The 20,522-nt window shown below is 47.4% G+C and overlaps 1 protein-coding gene across 1 annotated transcript in view; it reads right to left on the bottom strand.

Moving 5' to 3' along the window:
* MAP1LC3A (microtubule associated protein 1 light chain 3 alpha) overlaps positions 1-20,522 on the bottom strand; it is a 39,836-nt gene that overhangs the window by 1,214 nt on the left and 18,100 nt on the right. Inside the window, exons 2-3 of the mRNA XM_034787195.1 lie at positions 17,580-17,635; positions 1,777-1,883 (exon numbers count right to left, since the gene is read on the bottom strand). Of these exons, the coding sequence (XP_034643086.1) occupies positions 1,777-1,883; positions 17,580-17,635 (163 nt within the window). The remainder of the gene's footprint in view (positions 1-1,776; positions 1,884-17,579; positions 17,636-20,522) is intronic.

Genomic DNA, 20,522 nt, shown 5'->3' on the forward strand with positions numbered 1-20,522 from the left:
CCCCCAACTGTTCAACAAGGCCAGGCCTGGGCGCTCAGCCTCCTTTGGCGTGACCCAGAACTGCCCTTGTGGGAAGGGAGCCTTTGCCCACTAAGCTGGGCCCATTCCAGCCTGCCCAGCCAGGCCCACCTTCTACCAAGGCTCTTGCTTTGATACGTGGCCCTCCCCGTGCTTCTGGGGGGGAAGGGCTGAGCCGCTCTGGCGCTGGTGCAGCCGAGGGGGCTCGGAAGCCCCTTTTGCTGTGGCCCCCAAGCACTACAGCCTCTGGCAGGGCATGGGGGGTAGGAAGGCACTAGCTGTCCTCTCAAGCTGAGCTCTCTCCAGGTTTGAGCCATCACACTCAACCCCCTCGGGTTCCCAGGGCTCCTGGTAATGCAGCATTTAGGGCAGGATTTACAAAGGAATGCCACTGTGAGGACGCTGAGAAAGTCACCGGGAACCCCGAAGCCTGAGCCGGGCACCCAACCTCCTGGTACAACCAATGGGGACAGACGGGATGCCTCACTTCAGCTAGCCAACGGGAGATGCCAAATCACTGGTGCTAAGCCCCGCCCCGCTCTGAAAGGAACCCCTCCCTTTCAGCCCAGTGGTTCAGGCACAGACCTGGCCCGTGGGAGAGGCCTGGTTCAAGTGAGGGCAGAAGGGATTTGAAGCAGGATCTGCCCCCTGGGCTATTGTGATGTGGGCTCCCTCAACCTCTCCATGGTGGATAATGAAAAGAATCATTGGAGCAGAGGAAGTGGATCCTGGGTCTCACGTCCCAGGTGAGGGCTCTAACCACCAGGCTACACAGTCACTCTCATGCTCACTCTCTCCGTGGCCCAGTGTTGAAGCTGTTCCACTGCGGATACGATCCCTGGGCCAGAGAGAGCAAGGCCGAGCTGGTGGTCAGAGCACTCCCCGCCCACTAACATGGCACTTAGGCGCCCACGCCCTTTTGTGGCTCTAGCCCTTACTGCCTCCTGAAAGACTCTCCATCCGAGGCTGCTGCACCTGCTTCACCCCCTCCCATTGCACCCCTGCCCCTGAGCGGCCCCCTGAGGCTGGCAGAATCCTCCCACGATGCTTATAGCCTCAGAGCTACACTCACTGAACGGGCTTTCCGAGCAAGGCAGCATCAAGGGATCTGAGCGCTGGAAGGGGAGTCAGCAACTCCCGGTCCCGGCTCAGAAATCAACCCCCTCTGTGGCCTGGGGCCTGGCCCTACCTCTCTGCTCCCACCTCTGTTACCAAGGAGCCAACCCATGCCCCATCAACGCAGGGCATGCTGCAGAATAGGGCTCTCCCACCCCCACGCTGCCCTCCCAAGAACCCCTCTCCTGCCAGCCAGGAGAAGGATGACTATCACACTCTGGGCTGCAGCAGAGCATGGCCCCACAGGGAAATGGCGGACGGCAAAGGGCAAGGAATTGGAGAGGACGAGGTGGCTTTGCTTCTGGAAGCTCAGCACAGGCACCCACAGCAGGAGGGTGGGGATGGAGGGAGGACGCTGGGGCTTTAATGTAGCCTGAGCCCATCGCAGCAGGCAGCAGACACGGTTGCTTCCTTCTGTAAGGCGATGGCTGCAGGGCCTGGGTTCCAAACCCCTCCCAGGCCCTAGAATCCATCCACCACTTGGTGACAGCCAGGCAGCTTGTCCATTGCTCCCTTCCCCCACATCGGTGGCCAGTTCCCATTGTCCCAACCCAGCACGGCCGCCCCATCCTGCGCCAGGTCACACGGCCAGGGCGGGGCAGGAGGGGTCATGGTACCTTCGCTTTGGGCTGTCTCACTTACCGGATAATTTTTACCAATTCGCTCATATTGACATGGTCAGGGACTAGAAATTTGGTCTTATCCAGCACAGGCAGCTGCTTCTCCCCCTTGTATCTTTCAATGATGACCTGGGGAGAGAGAAATGGACAGAGTCAGGCCCCACCTGCAGCTGCCAACAGGCCAGTCTAACAGGTGCCACCATCTCCGTGAAGACAAGTGCCTGCATTAACCCTCTGAAAGCCGGAGAAGAGCGGCAGCTCCTCCAGCAACAACAAAGGAGTCTTTCAGCAAGTTCCCCCCCTGAACATTTTATCCTGGAGCCCCACAGTACTGACAATCTCCCCCCAGGGCCCCTCTGGCTGAATGACTTATTTTAGATCCATACCAAGAAAGAACAAATGTAAAGTTGCCACGAGAGCACTGGTGTGGCTCCCAGTTAAGTGTGTACTGGAACGAACACAACCAGCTGTCTGTTCTGTAGATGGCAGAGCGCTTAGAAATCAAAGATATGCAGAAAAGGGGCACCAGGCCCAGAGCTGAACCCCACACACAGTTTAGAGACACTTATTTTGTTTCTTTTGCTCTAAGCAGAAAGGGAACAGCAGGAAATATAACCCTGCTCCCTAACCACAGGCTCAAAGCAACCTCTTCCTGCTCCAATCATCAATGAGCACAAGGCCTGCCCACCCTCCAAGGTGCACTGGTTTAATACCACACCTTTAGTTAAACCGGTGCAACTTCCATGTGTAGACAAGCCCCGACAGTGCTGGTGCGGCACCTCCTCCCACACCATGACAATGGTCTTGCTGCTGACAGCACATAGCTCCCAGGAGCAGTCAGGAAAAGCAGACTGACACGGGCCATTCTGTACTCACTCCATCCCCAGGAGATTGTTTGGAGAAGGGAGGACGAAGGACAAGTGAAAAAAGCACCCAGTGAAAGTGACATGGATGGTACAAACGTTTGGATTACAGGAAGCAAATAGGGTGCTGTGTCCACCCCAGAGGCAGCTACATTTCAGCTGTGGGTAAGTCTAGCAGCATGTAGAGTGCTCTGGGATCCTTTGAGATAAAAGGGGGCTAATAAATGTACGATTGATATTTCACCATGTGCTACTGTGATAAGCAGACGGACAGGGAAACCTGTCCACAACTTCACAAAGTCTATCTAGGCTGCTCTCCATGAGGGTTAATGTCCCAATAGCAGAAGGGTTACAACATGCAGGGGGCTAGGCACTTGGGCAGGGGGTTACACAGAAATCAAAGCTACACAAGAGGAAAAAAATCAAATGATCCAAGCCTTCACCCTCAAACCCTGGTAAAAGAATGAGGGGAATATTCAATAGGGAGAAGGAAAGGGCTTTAAAGTAACCAGACTGGATGGCTCAGGGGCTGAGCGAGACGCCCGAGTGCAGCTCAGAATGAATTTGTTTCTATGACCGAGTCACAAACCTCTTCAACCACACCAGGGCCAAGAGAGTTTGCTGTAACTGAAGGGCAAGGGGGCCAGCAAAAGGCAGGGCGTCCTCAGGGCAGGGCATCAGCAGAAACGGCAAGAACAGGCTCAGCCTGGTTTAGGCTGCTCCATACAGGAAAAAGTAGCTGGGGAATTTAGTCAGTCTGTGAATGGAGCCTGCAGCCTGACAGTGTCTGTAAGCAGATCTGACGTGGAAGTGAGAAGTGACACAAAGAGAGAGCCGAAGCTGGGAGAAGCTGAACAATCCGCTGCGATGTTCCATTTGTTTTGTTGGTTTCGTTTTATTTGCTGCGGTCTGTTTTGTTGACATTTGGGCCAGGAGAGGATGAGAGATCAGTGGTGGTCTGCTGTAAAATGAGCCCAGCTCCACTGAAGTCAATGAAGCTATGCTGATCTACCACAGCGGAGGATCAGGTTCAAAGTCAAGTGAGAAAGCAGCCCCTCCCACTCAGCAGCTGCAGGGAATTTCCTTTAATCTAGCTCCTTCTGCCCCATTCTCTTTCCCCCTCCCCCCAGCCCATGTGGGGTGTCTGGGAGCTCTTATCTCCTCTGAAGTGCTTTCCTTGCATCCACTTGGGCCTGGATACTCTCCAGGATTCCAACTGTTGCACGGTGAGCAGTAGGGTGACCAGATGTCCCGATTTTATAGGGACAGTCCCGATATTTGGGGCTTTTTCTTATATAGGCGCCAATTACCCCCCACCCCTGTTCCGATTTTTCACCCTTGCTGTCTGGTCACCCTAGTGAGCAGGATCTCAGAGTGCACTTGTGCCCTCACATTACCATGGGAGAATGGAAGGAGCCAGGCCATCCTGCCCCTGCTGCAAAGAAAGCAGGGGTCCGAGGTGTGAACTGAAAGTGAGACAGGAGAGAATTGGTCATTTCTTTTGAAGGGATAAACTACAATCCAATTGGCTGAGGCAGAATCATGGAGTCATTCATTGCTAGCTGTGTAGTAAACTGGTTTTACCTGGTCTCAAATCAGCAGGACGGAGTTTGTGTGGATACTTTGTTACCTCCTCTAGAATGACTAAACACAATTAAAACATGCCTATTGTGAGGTGTGCACAAATACATACACCAGCTGAGCTGGATCACACAATCCAGTTGCAGGGAATCTGTGGCATGGGGCAAGACCAGCCCACTGCATACAGAATATGCAATGGGCTGATGACCATCTACCATCGTGCTCAGACAAAAATCTCTCCCCTAAAGAACACACTGCAGCCAGGCTGGGCTGGACTGGACTGAACTGCCTCTCAGGACAAACCAGCACTCGGCTCAAGGAGGCTCCAGAGTTTCTGAAGAATCAGAGCTTCTGTTAGGCAAGATTTTAGCTCACAGAGCTGTGAAGGAACCCTTCCTAATGTGAAGCAATGCAGTGCCGTTTTCCTGACTCTGCAAATAGCCTGGAAAAACAGCTGCACACCAGACGTGGGCTACCCCAGTTATACAAATGGGGTGTGGTTGATACTGAAAGCTACTAATGACTATTTACATGTCACCACACAACTATTTCACTGACTGTTTTAGCAGAACACCCAGCTACTCTGGGCCTGAAGGCAGGGCCTGGGATTTAGGCAGAGATCAAGTACTACCCCGTTATTTTCTGGTCTGATCCCCACTGTCTGTTTCCTGACGCTCTGATGAGGTTACTTTGTTTTGCACATCCCAGAGGGACATTCTCTGTCCCTCCATGGGAGCAGAGCAAGCATCACACCTGGCAGAGCCATGGTGACAATCAGATCAGATAGTATGGAATGGACAGGTGCACACCAGAGTTCAACAGCCTGCAGTCAGGAAGAGCACAGGTAAGATATTACAGCATGCAACTGGAAGGGGCTTCAGGCAGAGGGAAAACTGACTGAAGGCCCCAACCTATATCGCTTCCTTTGGAGCCCTACTGAACAGGGCAGCTCTCACATCCCAATGGGGAAAACCAAGAAAACTGGCATGGAGCAACCAAACTCTGCATTAAATACTCCATCGGAAACACCTCCCCGGGCCAGAACGGGGATTTTAGCTTACTCTCTATCAAGGGAGACAGTAGGATCTAGGACTAGCCACCTGTAGGGTACCTGCCCACTTTCAGATGACACCAGCCTCAACTGCCAGGCAGCGGGAAGAGAACAGAGTAGGGATGCAGTGCCAAGAAGAGGAGTGGGGTTGTGCCTGGTTTGAGATGCAAGTGATCAGCAATGTTCAGAGAGCACTAGGAAATGGGCAGCAGGGAGTTGCTCTGTCCAGCACTTTATTTAGGACCAGGGTCCATGCTGCTGAAACCCTGAAGGGCGAGTCACAGTTTCTGACCCCGCAAGGGGTGCAATACAAGAGCGTCCCAGGCACAGAATCTCTGCAATAGTCTCCTCATTCCCTGTACAGACATCTGGACTCTTTCCCTTCTGGCCAGGTTCCAGTATTTCCATCCACAAACTGGAAGTGGGCCACTGGATTCCAACTAGTCAGCAAATGGCAGCACAGATGAGAGTGTCTGAGGTGGAGAAGGGCAGGACGGAAAGCTGGAAGTAGCTTAGGCAGCTAGGAGAGGCAGGAATTTCTCTCAGTGGTCTGAGAGCAGACTGTGTATATAAGTAACCCTTCCCTTCTGCTGCCCCAGCCTAGCACCATCTCCCATGGCCAGAAGATGCAGAGGCCACCAAGAGTCTGATACTTGTTGATGTTGCAGCAATTCCCAAATCCTGCTTCAGCACAGGGGGCTGCACTGGCTGCCTTCTTGAGGTTCCCTCCCCCATTTCAGTGCTCAGACCGTGCAGGGTGTTTATTAAAAAGAAGGGATGTATTTGGAAGTTTATGCTGATATTTCCATGGATCCTCTTCTCAGCAGCCAGCAACTAGCGTCAGGGTATTTCACTGTCAGTATCCATCGATTTCCCTCCAGCCTGCCATGCTACAAACCTTAATTTCAGCGCAGAGATTTATAAGAAAGCTGCTTCCTCTAAAGCATCACAGACTCTAGACAGATTTTTGAATTAAAAGAAACAGTAAAGAAAAAAAGGCCAAGATTTGTTTCTTTAAAAATTCATCACTTATTCTTCCTCTTTAAAATAATTCAACTAATCTAAAGAACCAGCTTCATTTTACTGACAGAACAAAAGTAAAAGACGAATTTCAGTCTCCTCCCCTGCACATTGCAGCCTCGGGTGTCCGCTCCTCTCCCCACTTACAAACAGGAAGCCTCACACAGTGACCTTTAATTGTAGGGGATTTGGGAAGGAGAGGAGACTGAATATTTGCCTGTTAGGTCACATATATTATATGAAACTGAACGTGCATGTCACACATTTCAATACTCCAGTCCTTAGTATGGATTCTCACACATTATACATTTGTGCTAGAGGAATAAAAATGCAGAAGCATAGTTGGATCCCCACGCCCCAGTGGAGAGGCACAGAGAGAATGTGAAGATGGGGCACTTTAGGGAAAAACAAAACAAAAATTACAAACCAAAGGGGCATCTTTCTGTCTAGGCACAAAAATGTTTTAGTCTCAAAATCTTTCTTGTAAGAATTCCAGGGCTTTTGAGGAAAAAGTAAAAATTAAAACGAGGTAGCCAGACATTATATATATGCGCGTATATATTACATACACACACATGAGAAAAAAAAGTACCAAAAAAAATCCACAAGAACAGCAACTTCAAATTGTCTGTTACAGCTGTCCCCCTGTTGGATTCCTTTCTGTTTGTGCTGAGTGGCTGCCCCCCCGGCCATGGAACTGAGCAAAGTCACAGCCTGGCCCTGCTCATGGAAATGGCTTGTGCAGACTGACTGGAGCCATTGCTCTGCTCAGGGAGGCGGGGGCTTTTTCACTCCTTTGTCTAGCTTCTGTGTTCGGACCCGGCTCGGTGTAGGGTGCTCTGCCCAGGTATGCAAGACCTGAAGTGGCCACATAGCTGAGCATATGAGTCATACCTGTGACTCAGAACTTGCCCAGACATGTCCTGTGCCTACCTGCAGTTCCCGGTCTTCTCTCCTGCCCTGGATTAAGGGGAACCAATCAAAGTTACTGGCGGGAAACTACCTAAATTTGCCCTTAAAGCTGGACATTTTCTGATCAGACCCCCGGAGAAGGTCCTTGCTTTGCCACCTGGTCTGATCAGCTAGGGGTCTTTGGGGGGCCCTCTCCCCGCTCTCGTTTGTTTTTGAGCGTACCCCCGTTTTTAAACTCCCCTCCCACGAACAACAAAATTTGTGCCTGGAGATCTCCTGATTATTGTAAGCGAATCGAGTCCTCTCTGCGTCCTCTGATGCTGAAACTGCTGTTCCTGCTGCTGGTTTGGGGATTGGTAAGGGAAAACCTCTTGCACACTCCCCTGGTTCTAGCTGCTGGCTTTCTCAGGCAGACCCAAGCTAACTCCTTGGTCTGTATCTGTAATCTGCTTCTAGCTCTGCAGCACCTTTGCTGCTAGAAATAAGCCTGGTTGCAGCCACCACTAGTTAAACACCCCCACTCCCCCTTGAAGCTGTATCCTGGGCACACACCACTCTGCTCTCTGGAACTACCCCTGGTATAAGGTGCACCCATTAGGTTAGATTTAGCCTTTAGTCTAGATAAATTGTAATTTCATTTTGCATAGCTGTGGTTAAGTTAGGTTTAGAAAATTGCTTGCATTGTACTCTAAGTTAGGCTTAAAGAATTGTTGCATTGTGTTTTGTTACTTGTACTTGCTAATTTGTGTAGTCTTGGTTAAGTTAAATCATAGATAAGCTTTTGCTGTGTTCTGTATAATTTTGTCTCTGCTGTTTAAACTTGAGGCCTGTCTGCTCTCTGTGTGTGTGTCTCTCTCTCTCAATCCCTTCCCCCACCTGCTCACCCTGCTCCTACTGCTGCCAAACCTCAATTGTATTACTGAAGTCTAGCATAAAACCCCATTGGTTACCCTTTTTCTCTCTAACACCCCTCACATTTTACATTTACACCACTGTGACACATTTTTACCTAGAGTTGTTGGTTATTTAACACATTTTACCCATAATTGTTAGTTGGTTATATGCTAATGTGACACACCCTTTACATAGAAATTGTTAGCTACCTGTTACATTTATACTTCAGTGTTAATTGGTTACCAACTGTATTGTACCCCACTATTGAAACCCCCTATCCTATTTACTAAAAGAAACCCCTCCTCAATTGTATACCTTAAACCCCATACCTCTCACTACTGAATTTTCCGTTTTTGCATTTTCTTAATAAAGTTTATTTTGCACCCCACCAGTGCAATAGTTGTCCCCCAAGATCTCCTACCTGCTGGCAGGGACACAAATGTCTTTAGAAATAAAAGCATTGAAGAAAACAAATACTGTAGAAAGAGAAAGGATGAGGAAAAACTGGGATCAGATGCAGGATGTAAACAAGGGGAGGGTGCTGGTGGTGGTGGTGGTGGTGGTAAGAGTCTGTTCTGTAGTAGCAGAGAGGCCAGTGGCACCTTTAAGGCTAACAGATGTGCATCTGACGAAGTGGATATTCACCCACGAAAGCTTATGCTCCAATACATCTGTTAGTCTTAAAGGTGCCACAGGACTCTGTTGCTTTTTACAGATCCAGACCAACATGGCCACCCCTCTGATACTTGTTCAGTAGTAATTTTTTGTATGCATTTCAAAATAAAAATCACATCACAGTATCTCAAATGAAAGCAAAAATGAAGCTGGAGATTCTTCCTTAAGTCCCCTGGGCAGATAGGAGCTGGTCATCCCCTCCTCCCATTCACCCCCAATCCAGGGGGAAATGAACATGTGGCTGGATAGGTCTTTATCCCCATTTACGAGGAAGAGAGAAAAACGAAAAGGAAGATGAGTGGCAATAAAGAGAAAGAAAGTAGTTGTTCACCCCATACGGGACTTGAACCCACAATCGCTGGCTTAGGAGACTAATGCCATATCCATTAGGCCACTGGGACCACACAAAATAATGTCAAGGAGGGCTCTGAAGAGACAGGTCTGAAGCTCCTGGGGCATGCCACAGGGGGAAAGGCCAGACTTAGAGAGTGCAGGATAAGTTAGACAGGGCTGTGTCCACAGCACTGTTTTTAATTACTGCTATAAATCTCTTATGAGGTGTTTATATTTTTTCCAGAAAAAGTTAGTTTTGAATTTAACTGAAGACTCTTGTTCTCCACAAAAGTTGTCATGAATGTTTACTGGTAGATGCCTCTGGCCAATTACAAATCGAACAAACAGAACCTGCTGGCTAGCAGAGATTCCTCCACAAAAACCCATCGACAGTTTTGCAGAGTGGTTATTCATTCAGTAACCACTCCCTTTGCATGAAAGGAAATTACTTCATAATAGCGCGACTGAGACAGGAGTCCAAACCCATTGATCTCTCAGGATGCAACAGACTCACACTTTGGAAAAGTTCTCATCTAGCCCAAACTTGTGTGGTTGGATCACCTTTAATTTTATTGCATGCTGTGTTGTTGTAGCCATGTTGGTCCCAGGATATTAGACACACAAGGTAGGTGAGGCAGTATCTTTTATTGGACCAACTTCTGTTGGTGAGAGATGAATTTAAGCTCCCAGGCTCGAAAGCTTAACTTTGCTAGACACTAAAAATCATGGACTGAATAGACACACTGGATTTATGGCTTATTACAACCATCTATAACCCTCTGACATACCCCACCCCGCTACCTTTCCCTCCTTTCCATCCCTCCCACTACTACTGGAGGGGTGTTAAATGGCCACTTCACTTTGAGTGGTCCCTTGAAATATGTTAACTACTTCTTCTAAACTATCTGTTCCAGATTGCATTTAGCTGCAACAGTGAGTACATTTCCCAGACCTGAAGAAGAGCTCTGTGTAGCTCAAAAGCTTCTCTCTCTCATCAACAGAAGTTGGTCTAATAAAAGATGTTATATCTCACTCATCTTGTCCCTTTAATTTTATTGTTTATTTTTAAAGTTACTGCAAGTTACAGTCAAATGTTTAACAAAGGAGTTTTAATTAACATAGAGGTTAGCTGAAAACTGAGATTGCTACGCTACATATGACTCTTGTACAACACACATAAGAACTTTATAATTCAAATACCCTAGGCCTTAAGAAGTATGGCTGTAGCCAGTCAAGGTAACTTAAATAAATATTCCATTACCACTACAGCTCCAAACTTTCAGTTAACAATACTGATATGTAAACATTCACTTTAGATTAGAATTTCAACCACCTTAATTCTGCCCCTGCCCTCCAGGATACACACACTAATTCATACACTATATTCTGCTTTTGTAAAGCCACCCATTATAATAATCTGAAATAAAACCTGTACAGTTCATTATCCCTTGTTGCATGATCTGTGTAATCCTGCAATTTGCAAGGACAGTATGGCACTAGCTCAATATGAACATCAATCCAGAAAGACCATCTTGTTTCATCTTACAGAAGATCGTTTGACCCCTTGCCCTTTGTTCCTTTAGCTCATGAATGGCTCTGGGTGTCCCTAAGCCTCTGATTGCCAGAAGCTGGGACTGGACAACAGCGGAGGGATCACTCCGTAATTGCCTTGTTCTGTTCATTCCCTCTGAAGCATCTGTCACCAGTCACTGTCAGAGACAGGATACTGGGCTAGCTGGACCATTGATCTGACCCAGTTGGACCATTGATCTGACCCAGTATGGCCGTTATACGTTCTTATCTGCCTGTGGGAGAATTAGTAGTTAGCTGCATTATTGTAGCATGCAAGAGTGCTGATCTTGAATCGGGACCCTGTTGTGTTAGGCACTGTACAAACACAGAACAAAACGACAATCCAGGCTCCAATCTCCCACACAGCACAGCCCACACAAGCGTGTCTCTGTGGAAGACATGGCTGGCAGTAGTGTCTGGAACTCTCCACACTTCTGGACTTGTCTAAGCCTTTAGATCATGGCTGGACTTTTCCAACTGTACCATACCTGGGCAAGAGGACAGCACAGCCTCCAAATCATGGCATTCTCTCACCTTGTGCCTGTTCATCACATACCCTGCTGTTACTCTAGATCACGGTCCTGAACCTGCAGGTGCAGACAGGTGTCAGGATCACCCTGCCCTTCTCAGCTTGCTAAATGGATGAGGTGGTCTTGTCCAGGCCCAGCTAGATGGGGCCTGGAGGGAGAGGAGGCAGCTAGGAAGGTGCCATTATGCAAAAGGTTGAGAGCCCCTGCTCCACCAACACTCAGCTGAACAGGACATGCATGACACTGCTCCCTGTTCTCAATAAAACTGGCTCATCTCAAATTCATTACGAAACTACAATACTACAAACGTACTGGTAACGTCTACCTAGCATCCCGGCCAGCCAGGCCTCCTCCAACCCTCCAGCAAGTCAACTGGAACTTCATCACCACCTTCCACTAAGACACACACTGGGTGGGCTGAGCTTGCGTCTGAACCACAGAGACAACAGGGGAGATTTTCAGAGGAAGTTGCATGCCCGACTGCCCTCTGTGCCTTTGAAAACATCCCCCAGATCAGTGTGTTCAGGGGAGTGAAGTTATAGGTCACAAGACAATCACTAACCACTCACCAGGCATGCCACAGGCTCTAACCTCCGACATGGGTTCTGGGACCAGTCAATCCATTTCCACTCTCATCACAGACCCTCTCCGTGCTGGATAGAGGCAGAACTATGGTGCTGAACAAAGTGCTGCATCTAGCAGAGGACTGCTCCATTACAAGGTCTGATGACAGCACTGCCCCTTCCATGAGACAGGCCTGGGGTCCCCTTGAGGTTGCAAGATTTTGTGATGGGCTGATTTTCTGTGATAAACTAATAGAGGATTTAGGGAGGATCTTGGAATTGCAAAGGAAGGGGGATCTCTAAAGAATAGTCCCTTTTTCATGGCTGCTCCTGCTCCCCCCTTCCCTTCCATCTATACTTCACTTTGACAGCCAAGTTCTTTAGCTGCAGGGAAGAAGCGATTAGAAGGTGGCAGCCAAAATAAGAGGACCTGCATGTATGGATGCGGCTCTAGTTATTGTCTGGGATTCAAATAGATGCAAACAGCAGCAGATCCTGCAGGCATAGGTAATTCATACGCTAGGACTACAGACCGGAGAACAATAGCACAACTCTGCACTCTCTAGTGCCTGCATTACCTTCCTTTATGGACATGGTCCATTCATCTGGCAGTGGTTTGTTTCTCAATCATGTCTAATGGGAATGGAGGCAGACATCTCTAATTATCAGCCACTGCAGCCGATAGAAACTGGCATCTCAATTACAATGGCACTAGTCTGAGAAAGATGCCTGGCTGTTGGGGCGGCAGCTGGTTAGTGCCTCCAGCATATGGTCCGTCGCAACAACTTCTAGGGATTTTGTTTCAAGGACTCAGTTAACATTTGAATAAGCAGACTAAGGGGTCGCAGGGCCAGGTGGTTTGGAGGCGACTGGAACATGCCTTATTCAGCTATGGATGGAATTATAAAACCAAAGATTACACCCTAAAAGAACCACAAAAGACACATATAGAAGTGCCTCCCTTCTCCTTTCGCATGTTGCTCATCTTCTTAGATTTCAAGTGCCTCAGGGTCTACTCTGTAGAGTGCCTAGCACAAAGCAGCCCAGATCCTGATCAAGGCATCTGGGTGTTACCTAAGGAATAACGGGAACGTAATGCAGGCGAAAGGCCCTGAAAAGAGCCCTGAGCCAACACTACAAAATAGCACATGCAGCCTCACACCTCCTCATCCTGGTTTTGGAGGGACAGGCTACGGGGGCGAGGGGATATTGCCATCTTCATAGAATCAGAACTGGAAGGGACCTCGAGAGGTCATCTAGTCTAGTCCCCTGCACTCATGTCAGGACCATCCATGACAGATGTTTGTCTAACCTGCTCTTAAAAATCCCCAATGATGGAGATTCCACAACCTCCCCAGGCAATTTATTCCGGTGCTTAACCAGCCTGACAGTTAGGAAGTTTTTCCTAATGTCCAACCTAAACCACCCTTGCTGCAATTTAAGCCCATTGCTTCTTGTCCTATCCTCAGAGGTTAAGAACAACAATTTTTCTCCCTCTTCCTTGTAACAACCTTTTATGTACTTGAAAACTGTTATGTCCCCTCTCAGTCTTTTCTTTCCCAGACTAAACAAACCCCATTTTTTCATGGCCCACCCAATCCTTGGCCTCTCTGTTCTAACGGTGATTTGTCCCAGCCCACTCTGTACTGAAGAGGGGTCGATATCCTATTTCGCTCTACTCCAGTTCAGATACTCCCCTCATCCCCCTAGTCTCTGAGCTCCTCTCAGAAGCACATGAATACATTGTATGAAGTATCAGAGGGGTAGCCGTGTTAGTCTGGATCTGTAAAAAGCAACAGAGAGTCCTGTGGCACCTTTAAGACTAACAGATGTATTGGAGCATAAGCTTTCGTGGGTGAATGCCCACTTCGTCGGATGCATGCATGCATCCGACGAAGTGGGCATTCACCCACGAAAGCTTATGCTCCAATACGTCTGTTAGTTTTAAAGGTGCCACAGGACTCTCTGTTGCTTTTTACATTGTATGAAGTCAGTGCATTATGCAGGGCATATACATCACATTCCTTTGGGAGGCAGGTTTCCTACTGTAGCCACAGACCTGCATGCTGGGCGGAATACAGCAGCTCACTCAGAAGGTATTTTAAACCCCACAAGCCTCCCATGAACAGGCTTGGAATCTGGAGTGGCTGCCTAAAGAGCATGGACTCAGACCCAAGAGAAGAGCCTATGGAGAAAGACAATTGGGGCAGAGGGAGAGTAGCTTGGCAAACTCCTTAGAAGCCATCTATTGCTCAGGCTGGACAGAAAACAAGCCTGTTGTACTCCCCCAAGGAAGTCACAACCTCACAAAGCTCAAGGACCAGGTTCACTGCAGTGCAACAGGACTCAGCACAAGGAATCATCAGTTAATGGTCCCAAACACGACCTTACAATAGAGTTAATGCAGTATTATCGATACAGGCCTAAATTTTCAGAGACCTCTTCCAATGTTGCTGGAGCAATTTTGTATCCACAATTAAATGCAGGTGAAAAATTGCTATTAACTGGGCCCACAATCACTCCCATTTAGAAACCTGACTACGTAACTGCATCTGCATCTACTTGCAAGCACACAAAAAGCATGTGCAATAGCAGAAGGGCTGAGGCCTAGTTCAAAATCAGGCTCAATGTAAGACAGAGATCCTGTTCACATCTGAACTGGCACTTCCCAACAAAAGCACTGCCTAACACCAAACTGGGGCAGGAGCCCGGTAGGATGGTAGCCATTCAGAAATTCGGGCTTTCCTTGGGTTTCCCATCTAAACAACGACCTTACTATGCTTTGCTTTTGAGATGTGACAAGATCACAGCCCAGAGTAACATGACTACAGGCTTGAACAATTGGTGTTAAACACCCCTCAAAAACAAAAACGACAAGAGCAACTTTTAGCTTTGCTAGTCATCTCCCTGCATACTGCACTAACAGCGACACAGATAAAAGTTTAACGGTGAAAGGGCAGTACTTCGTTAAAATGCATTAACGCTTCTTTGGAGTTCACGAACCACAAGGGCTCTCACTGCAATTTCTGAGAAAGCAGCATGTGATCAGCTCACATTTCTCTGGAAACGGCAGGAAAGATATTCTATCCCAGGGGTTGGCAACCTTTCAGAAGTGGTGTGCCGAGTCTTCATTTATTTACTCTAATTTAAGGTTTTGCGTGCCAGTAATACATTTTAACGTTTTTAGAAGGTCTCTTTCTCGAAGTCTATAATATAGAACTAAACTATTGTTGTATGTAAAGTAAATAAGGTTTTTAAAATGTTTAAGAAGCTTCATTTAAAATTAAATTAAAATGCAGAGCCCCCCAGACCAGTGGCCAGGGCCCGAGCAGTGTGAGTGCCACTGAAAATCAGCTCGCGTGCCACCTTCGGCACGCGTGCCACAGGTTGCCTACCCCTGTTCTATCCCATTAGCACCCCACACTATGCCATAAAATCAGCTACTAATACCCAGCTGTGCACAGGGGAGCTGGAGGGAAGGGAGATGGACTCACTTCAACCGCCATGGATGACCTTCATGCCATGACTCCATGAGACAGCAGCGAATTTACACAAGAGAATTCCATGTGGTCATGTGTTTGGAAGCCGGTGACCATGGCCAGTTCAGCAAGGAGTGATGGCGCTGGGTGTGTGGAAAACCAGAAGGTGAGCGGCCTGATGTGGAAAGCATTGGAGGGGACCAGAGGAAGAAGATTCTACCCAAGCAGTAGAAGTGCTGAAGGAGGCTTTGGGTTGGCAGTAGAGTTTGGACAGATAAGCAGCCTCGCAGCACAGTCAGAGATGGAACTGTGACTCAGCCATGAAGAGGTGCATGGCTGCACAGTTTTCTTCTCAATCTCACAAGATAAGTATGGTTCAGTCTTATCAGAATTTGGATGGGAGCCCAAAGAAAAGCAGCTGCAGGAAATGGGTTTGGTGACTCAGGAGGGGGCACTCTTCTCCACAGGTCTGAGGAACCAGTGCTCCAGTGTGGATTGAGAGAGCCCTGTACTGCTGGTACCAGCTCCTGAATGAGAAAAGTTGATGTCCTGACAACTTATTGCCCAGAAAGATCCCCCAGCACCTTTTAAGTGTAAAAGTGCTAACCTCAGTGTCCTGCCAAGTTCTGTTTAGGGAATTAAATTCCAGCCCACAATTTCGATAGGGCACTTCATCCACAGATTATAAAGCCAGAAGGGATGGTTGCGTTTGAACTGCTGTATATCACAGGCCTCCCTGAATTGATTCCAGTCTGACTAGAGCAAAACATCCAATCTGATTTTAAAAGTGTAGTGAGGCTGAAGTGTGGAGAGGTTATGTGATTTGCCCAAGACCACAAACTGGCAGTGGCAGAGCCATGAATAGAGTCTGGGAAACCTTAATTGCCAATCTTGTGCTCTCACATTGAGCCAAAAATCCATTTCTACAATTAAACATAGGGTGCTTTGGGAACTGAGCAAAGTCCTGTCTCCCGCCATGTTGTTGTAACTTACTGGTATTACACTAGCACCACACATCAGCCTCACTACACTTAAAAATGGATATTTTTACCTATTTGCGGGATGGAAAATTAGTATTTGAGAAGTGCTTTGACTTGGAGATCCTTGAGCGTAAGGTGCCACACAGACAAGCTAAGTACCATCCCTGTATTAATAATGGGGTGAAATTGCCCATGACGGCAGGCATGGTGTACACAAAGCAAGAAGCAGTTCCTGCCTTAAAGGGCTTACCATGCAAGTAGACAAGACAGACAATGTGTGGGAGGAGGGAAGCAGTAGTATCCCCAACAGAGACAGCGATTCAGTGACTTTGCCCAAGGTCACATAGGGAGTCTGAGCTGGGAACTGAACCCAGATGAGACGGAACCAGAAGCCTGAAGCCATCCAAAGACAGGTGCTAACCAGACAAGAAGCAGATCCTGTACTTTCACGTGGCACGTGCCCCAGCATCACGAATGCCAATTCAAGCCAGTCCTGGGCCTGTTTTAGTGGAGTTCAAAAGCAAGCAGCTACTGAGCAGAGAATATCCCTCCCCACTGACGGGCACGTCCACTGCGGGGCTAGAACAAGCTCAGACAGGCCAGAGAGAAAAGGAAGTTATGGAGGGAGAGCGCACATGAACCTTTCAATTGCTGACAGGATCCTAAGAAACATGCGGGAAGCCAGGACATAATCCAACAGGGACAAACCTAGACAGTCAAAAAGCAGGAGAGGCTCTTGAACACCTTCTGGTGTGTCAATAGCAAGGCTTTTGGCCAGCACTTCACTTCGATACCATTCAATCCTGGGTGTCACCTGCACGTTCTATTAGGCCATGTTGTGTCCAATTAAGCAATTGACGGGGGGCATACCACATAATGGATGCAAAGAGTTATCCAGCCCAAAACTCACTTAAATAGAAGATACCCTCCCCCTGTCCTCAGTTGATCAGGCTGAAAAGAGGAGCCATCAAATTACCCAGGACAGGTTAAAGGGTCAGTTACTGCAATAATCAAGCAGGGCATTTTAAAGTCTTGTTCTCAGGCAGGGATGCCACTTAGGCAGTTTGTAGATCAGATCAGCTGTTTGACTCTTAGTAAGGCTGGTGCAGGAAGCGGAAACAGTAATGTCCATCGGTTTGTTCTGTTCACAATGAGGTTCTCTAGCACTGAGCAGCTCATGTACACAAAAAAAGACTGGGGAGAAAAGTCCTTTAAACAGTTTAGCGTTGGCTTTGGTGGCCGAAGCACTATAACCATAGCTACTGACTCCAGAGGCTCTGCCCTATGCAGCACTGTCTAACGGACAGCTCTGCTCAGATATCCAGTCAAAATAATTGAACAAAAACACACAAGAGGGAAGTCTGGCACTTACCGGGATTTTGCTTGGATGCTGCTCTCGGATCTGTTGCACCTCTTTCGAACGATCCGCTGGGAAGGAAAGAGAACAAAGCTTTGAGAAGGAGTCTGAACCAGCGCAGTTGGGCGTTTCAGACCAAAACAAAGCAATATTCGTAAGAGCTGAATTTGAAAGAGAGGGACGTGTTGCCGACAGAAGCAGAAATGGAAGCAAGATTTATCAATACTGGGGTCAAACATGCAGAACCATAAGACAGACATGCTCCAAATGTACAGAAGACCACTTAGCACTTCCACAGTCCTTTATAGCTCTAAAACTTTCTACAATACTGACCACTTCTGAGAGGTGAGGACACATTATCTCACTGCGTAAAATGGGGAGACACCTAGGTGAAGTGATTTAAGATACACCACAGGGCGCCCGGATTTTCAGGAGGAGTATAAAGTCAGGCTCCTAAATCCACACCTAGCCACTGGCCTGATTTCCAAGAGCACTGAGCACCCAACACCTCCCCCTTGATCTGAGCAGAGCTCAGCGCTTTTCCAAGTCAGGCAACAGCCCAAATTTTGGGTCCTAATTTATGAAGGTTTTGACCCTCGACTTCCTGGCTCCCAGGCCCACATTCCATCTACACACCCATGTTGCTTCTCCAAAGGAAGAACTGGCCTCAACTTTGATACCCGCTGGCAGGGTTTTAGATGTCACAGCCTACTTACAGCCCAATCTGGCATCCTAAATGATGCTTCTTAGCAAGAACCACTTGTGTCACCATCACAGATTTATAGCTACAAGCACTTTCTGTTGACCATGAGAGAATTCACTCCCAATCTCACTACTGAAGCAGGACAAAACAGAGAGGAAGAGATAAAGGAGAGGAAATTTTTGCACAAACATCTTCTCCATTTCAGTTCTGTGCCCTTCAAAATCTGATTTCCCACAAGGCGTGGCTCTTATTCCAGTGAAAGCAACAGGCAACAAGTCAGATTCTTCATTTTTAATTTGAGAATTTCAGAGCCGCCTTTGGCTCAGGACGTTCCCCATTCCCTTCAGTACCTTTAGAAACAATGGGACTACCAAAATAGAGACCCCAGACATAGCCACCAAACACACTGCTGGGCAGGCTGGGTAATAGGGGGAGCAATCAATGGAGAATACAGACTCTGGGTTAGTTTAGAGAACAGAGTGACCACCAGCTCCATCCTTAGGAAAGACTAAACAGCCCATCCTACACCAATCAGCAGGCATGCACGGGATGTAGCAGTTATGTTTCTAATGTTTGTTTTATGTTTTTCATCTATTGGAGCTTCTGAGCGCCATTTATGGGGCCAAATAAAGCAGGGTGTCATCTTCTAGTGGTATTTCAGTTCCTGGATGGTGAAAATATCACAAGACAACCAGATTTCATGATATTTCACTCCAAAGGTGCCTCCCCTTGGGGAAAAATATCCCTTTTATACCCATAAAAACTAAATGTAAATACCAAGATGTTTGGGTTTATTAATTTTTATCCAAAGACTAAGACAATCCTCGCAACACACCCATTCCACAGACACCTACAGGACAAAGACACTGCTTTACCCAAAAATGGACTGGCTGTTTCTCCATTTCAGTTTTGCACTCTTCAGAGTTTGCTTTTCTGCAAAAAAAGCAAGGAATCATTTCCATTTCCCAAATTACTGCCACACAACTATAATCTCGGGAAACCCTTTTGATCTGCAGTAGGTTACACAGAAACTAGCATTATGTTAGGAGGAGCCATACAGTACCAGTGATCCAATTCCAGCAGAATTCAGCACCTCAGGAAAAAGAACAGGAGTACTTGTGGCACCTTAGAGACTAACAAATTTATTAGAGCATAAGCTTTCGTGGGCTACAGTCCACTTCTTCGGCTGCATATAGAATGGAACATATATTGAGGAGATGTATATACACACATACAGAGAGCATGAACAGGTGGGAGTTGTCTTACCAACTCAGAGGCCAATTAAGTAAGAGAAAAAAAAAACTTTTGAAGTGATAATCAAGCTAGCCCAGTACAGACAGTTTGATAAGAAGTGTGAGAATACTTACAAGGGGAGATAGATTCAATGTTTGTAATGGCTCAGCCATTCCCAGTCCTTATTCAATCCTAAATTGATTGTGTCTAGTTTGCATATCACTTCCAGCTCAGCAGTCTCTCGCTGGAGTCTGTTTTTGAAGTTTTTCTGTTGTAATATAGCCACCCGCAGGTCTGTCATTGAATGACCAGACAGGTTAAAGTGTTCTCCCACTGGTTTTGAGTATTATGATTCCTGATGTCAGATTTGTGTCCATTTATTCTTTTGCGTAGAGACTGTCCGGTTTGGCCAATGTACATGGCAGAGGGGCATCCGAAGAAGTGGGCTATAGCCCACGAAAGCTTATGCTCTAATAAATTTGTTAGTCTCTAAGGTGCCACAAGTACTCCTGTTCTTTTTGTGGACACAGACTAACACGGCTGCTACTCTGAAACCTGTCACCTCAGGAAAGCAGACCACAAGTGACAAAGGACAGAGCTACATCCAGTATTGCTGCCCACATGCTGCTCTGCACAGTGAAATACATAAAAGGTCTGGTCCTCGTTCTTTGCAGACCTAAAGCTCCTACTGAAGTCAATGGGCGTTATGCACATGCAAATACAGGATCAAGTCCAAAGTGTATTTGTACCACAAACAACACTATTTCAATGTGAGACTCAAACAACTACAAACAACCCCAGGCAGCTGCATACGTCAATTTAGCAAGACTTAAGTCCCCCTTTGAAATCGGTTGCTAAGAGATTATCAGAGAGTCAGAAGGAGAAATGTTCTGTTATGGCAGATTCTGAACGGCGGCATTTTATTATTCCTTAGGACGAGCAATGTAAATAATTTCATTACAGTGTCAGACTAGTGCACTTCGGTGCCCCCACCCCCAAGTCAATCAGAAACTTCAGCACAT

Source organism: Trachemys scripta, chromosome 12, assembly GCF_013100865.1.
Source record: "Trachemys scripta elegans isolate TJP31775 chromosome 12, CAS_Tse_1.0, whole genome shotgun sequence".
Taxonomy (NCBI): domain Eukaryota; kingdom Metazoa; phylum Chordata; order Testudines; family Emydidae; genus Trachemys; species Trachemys scripta.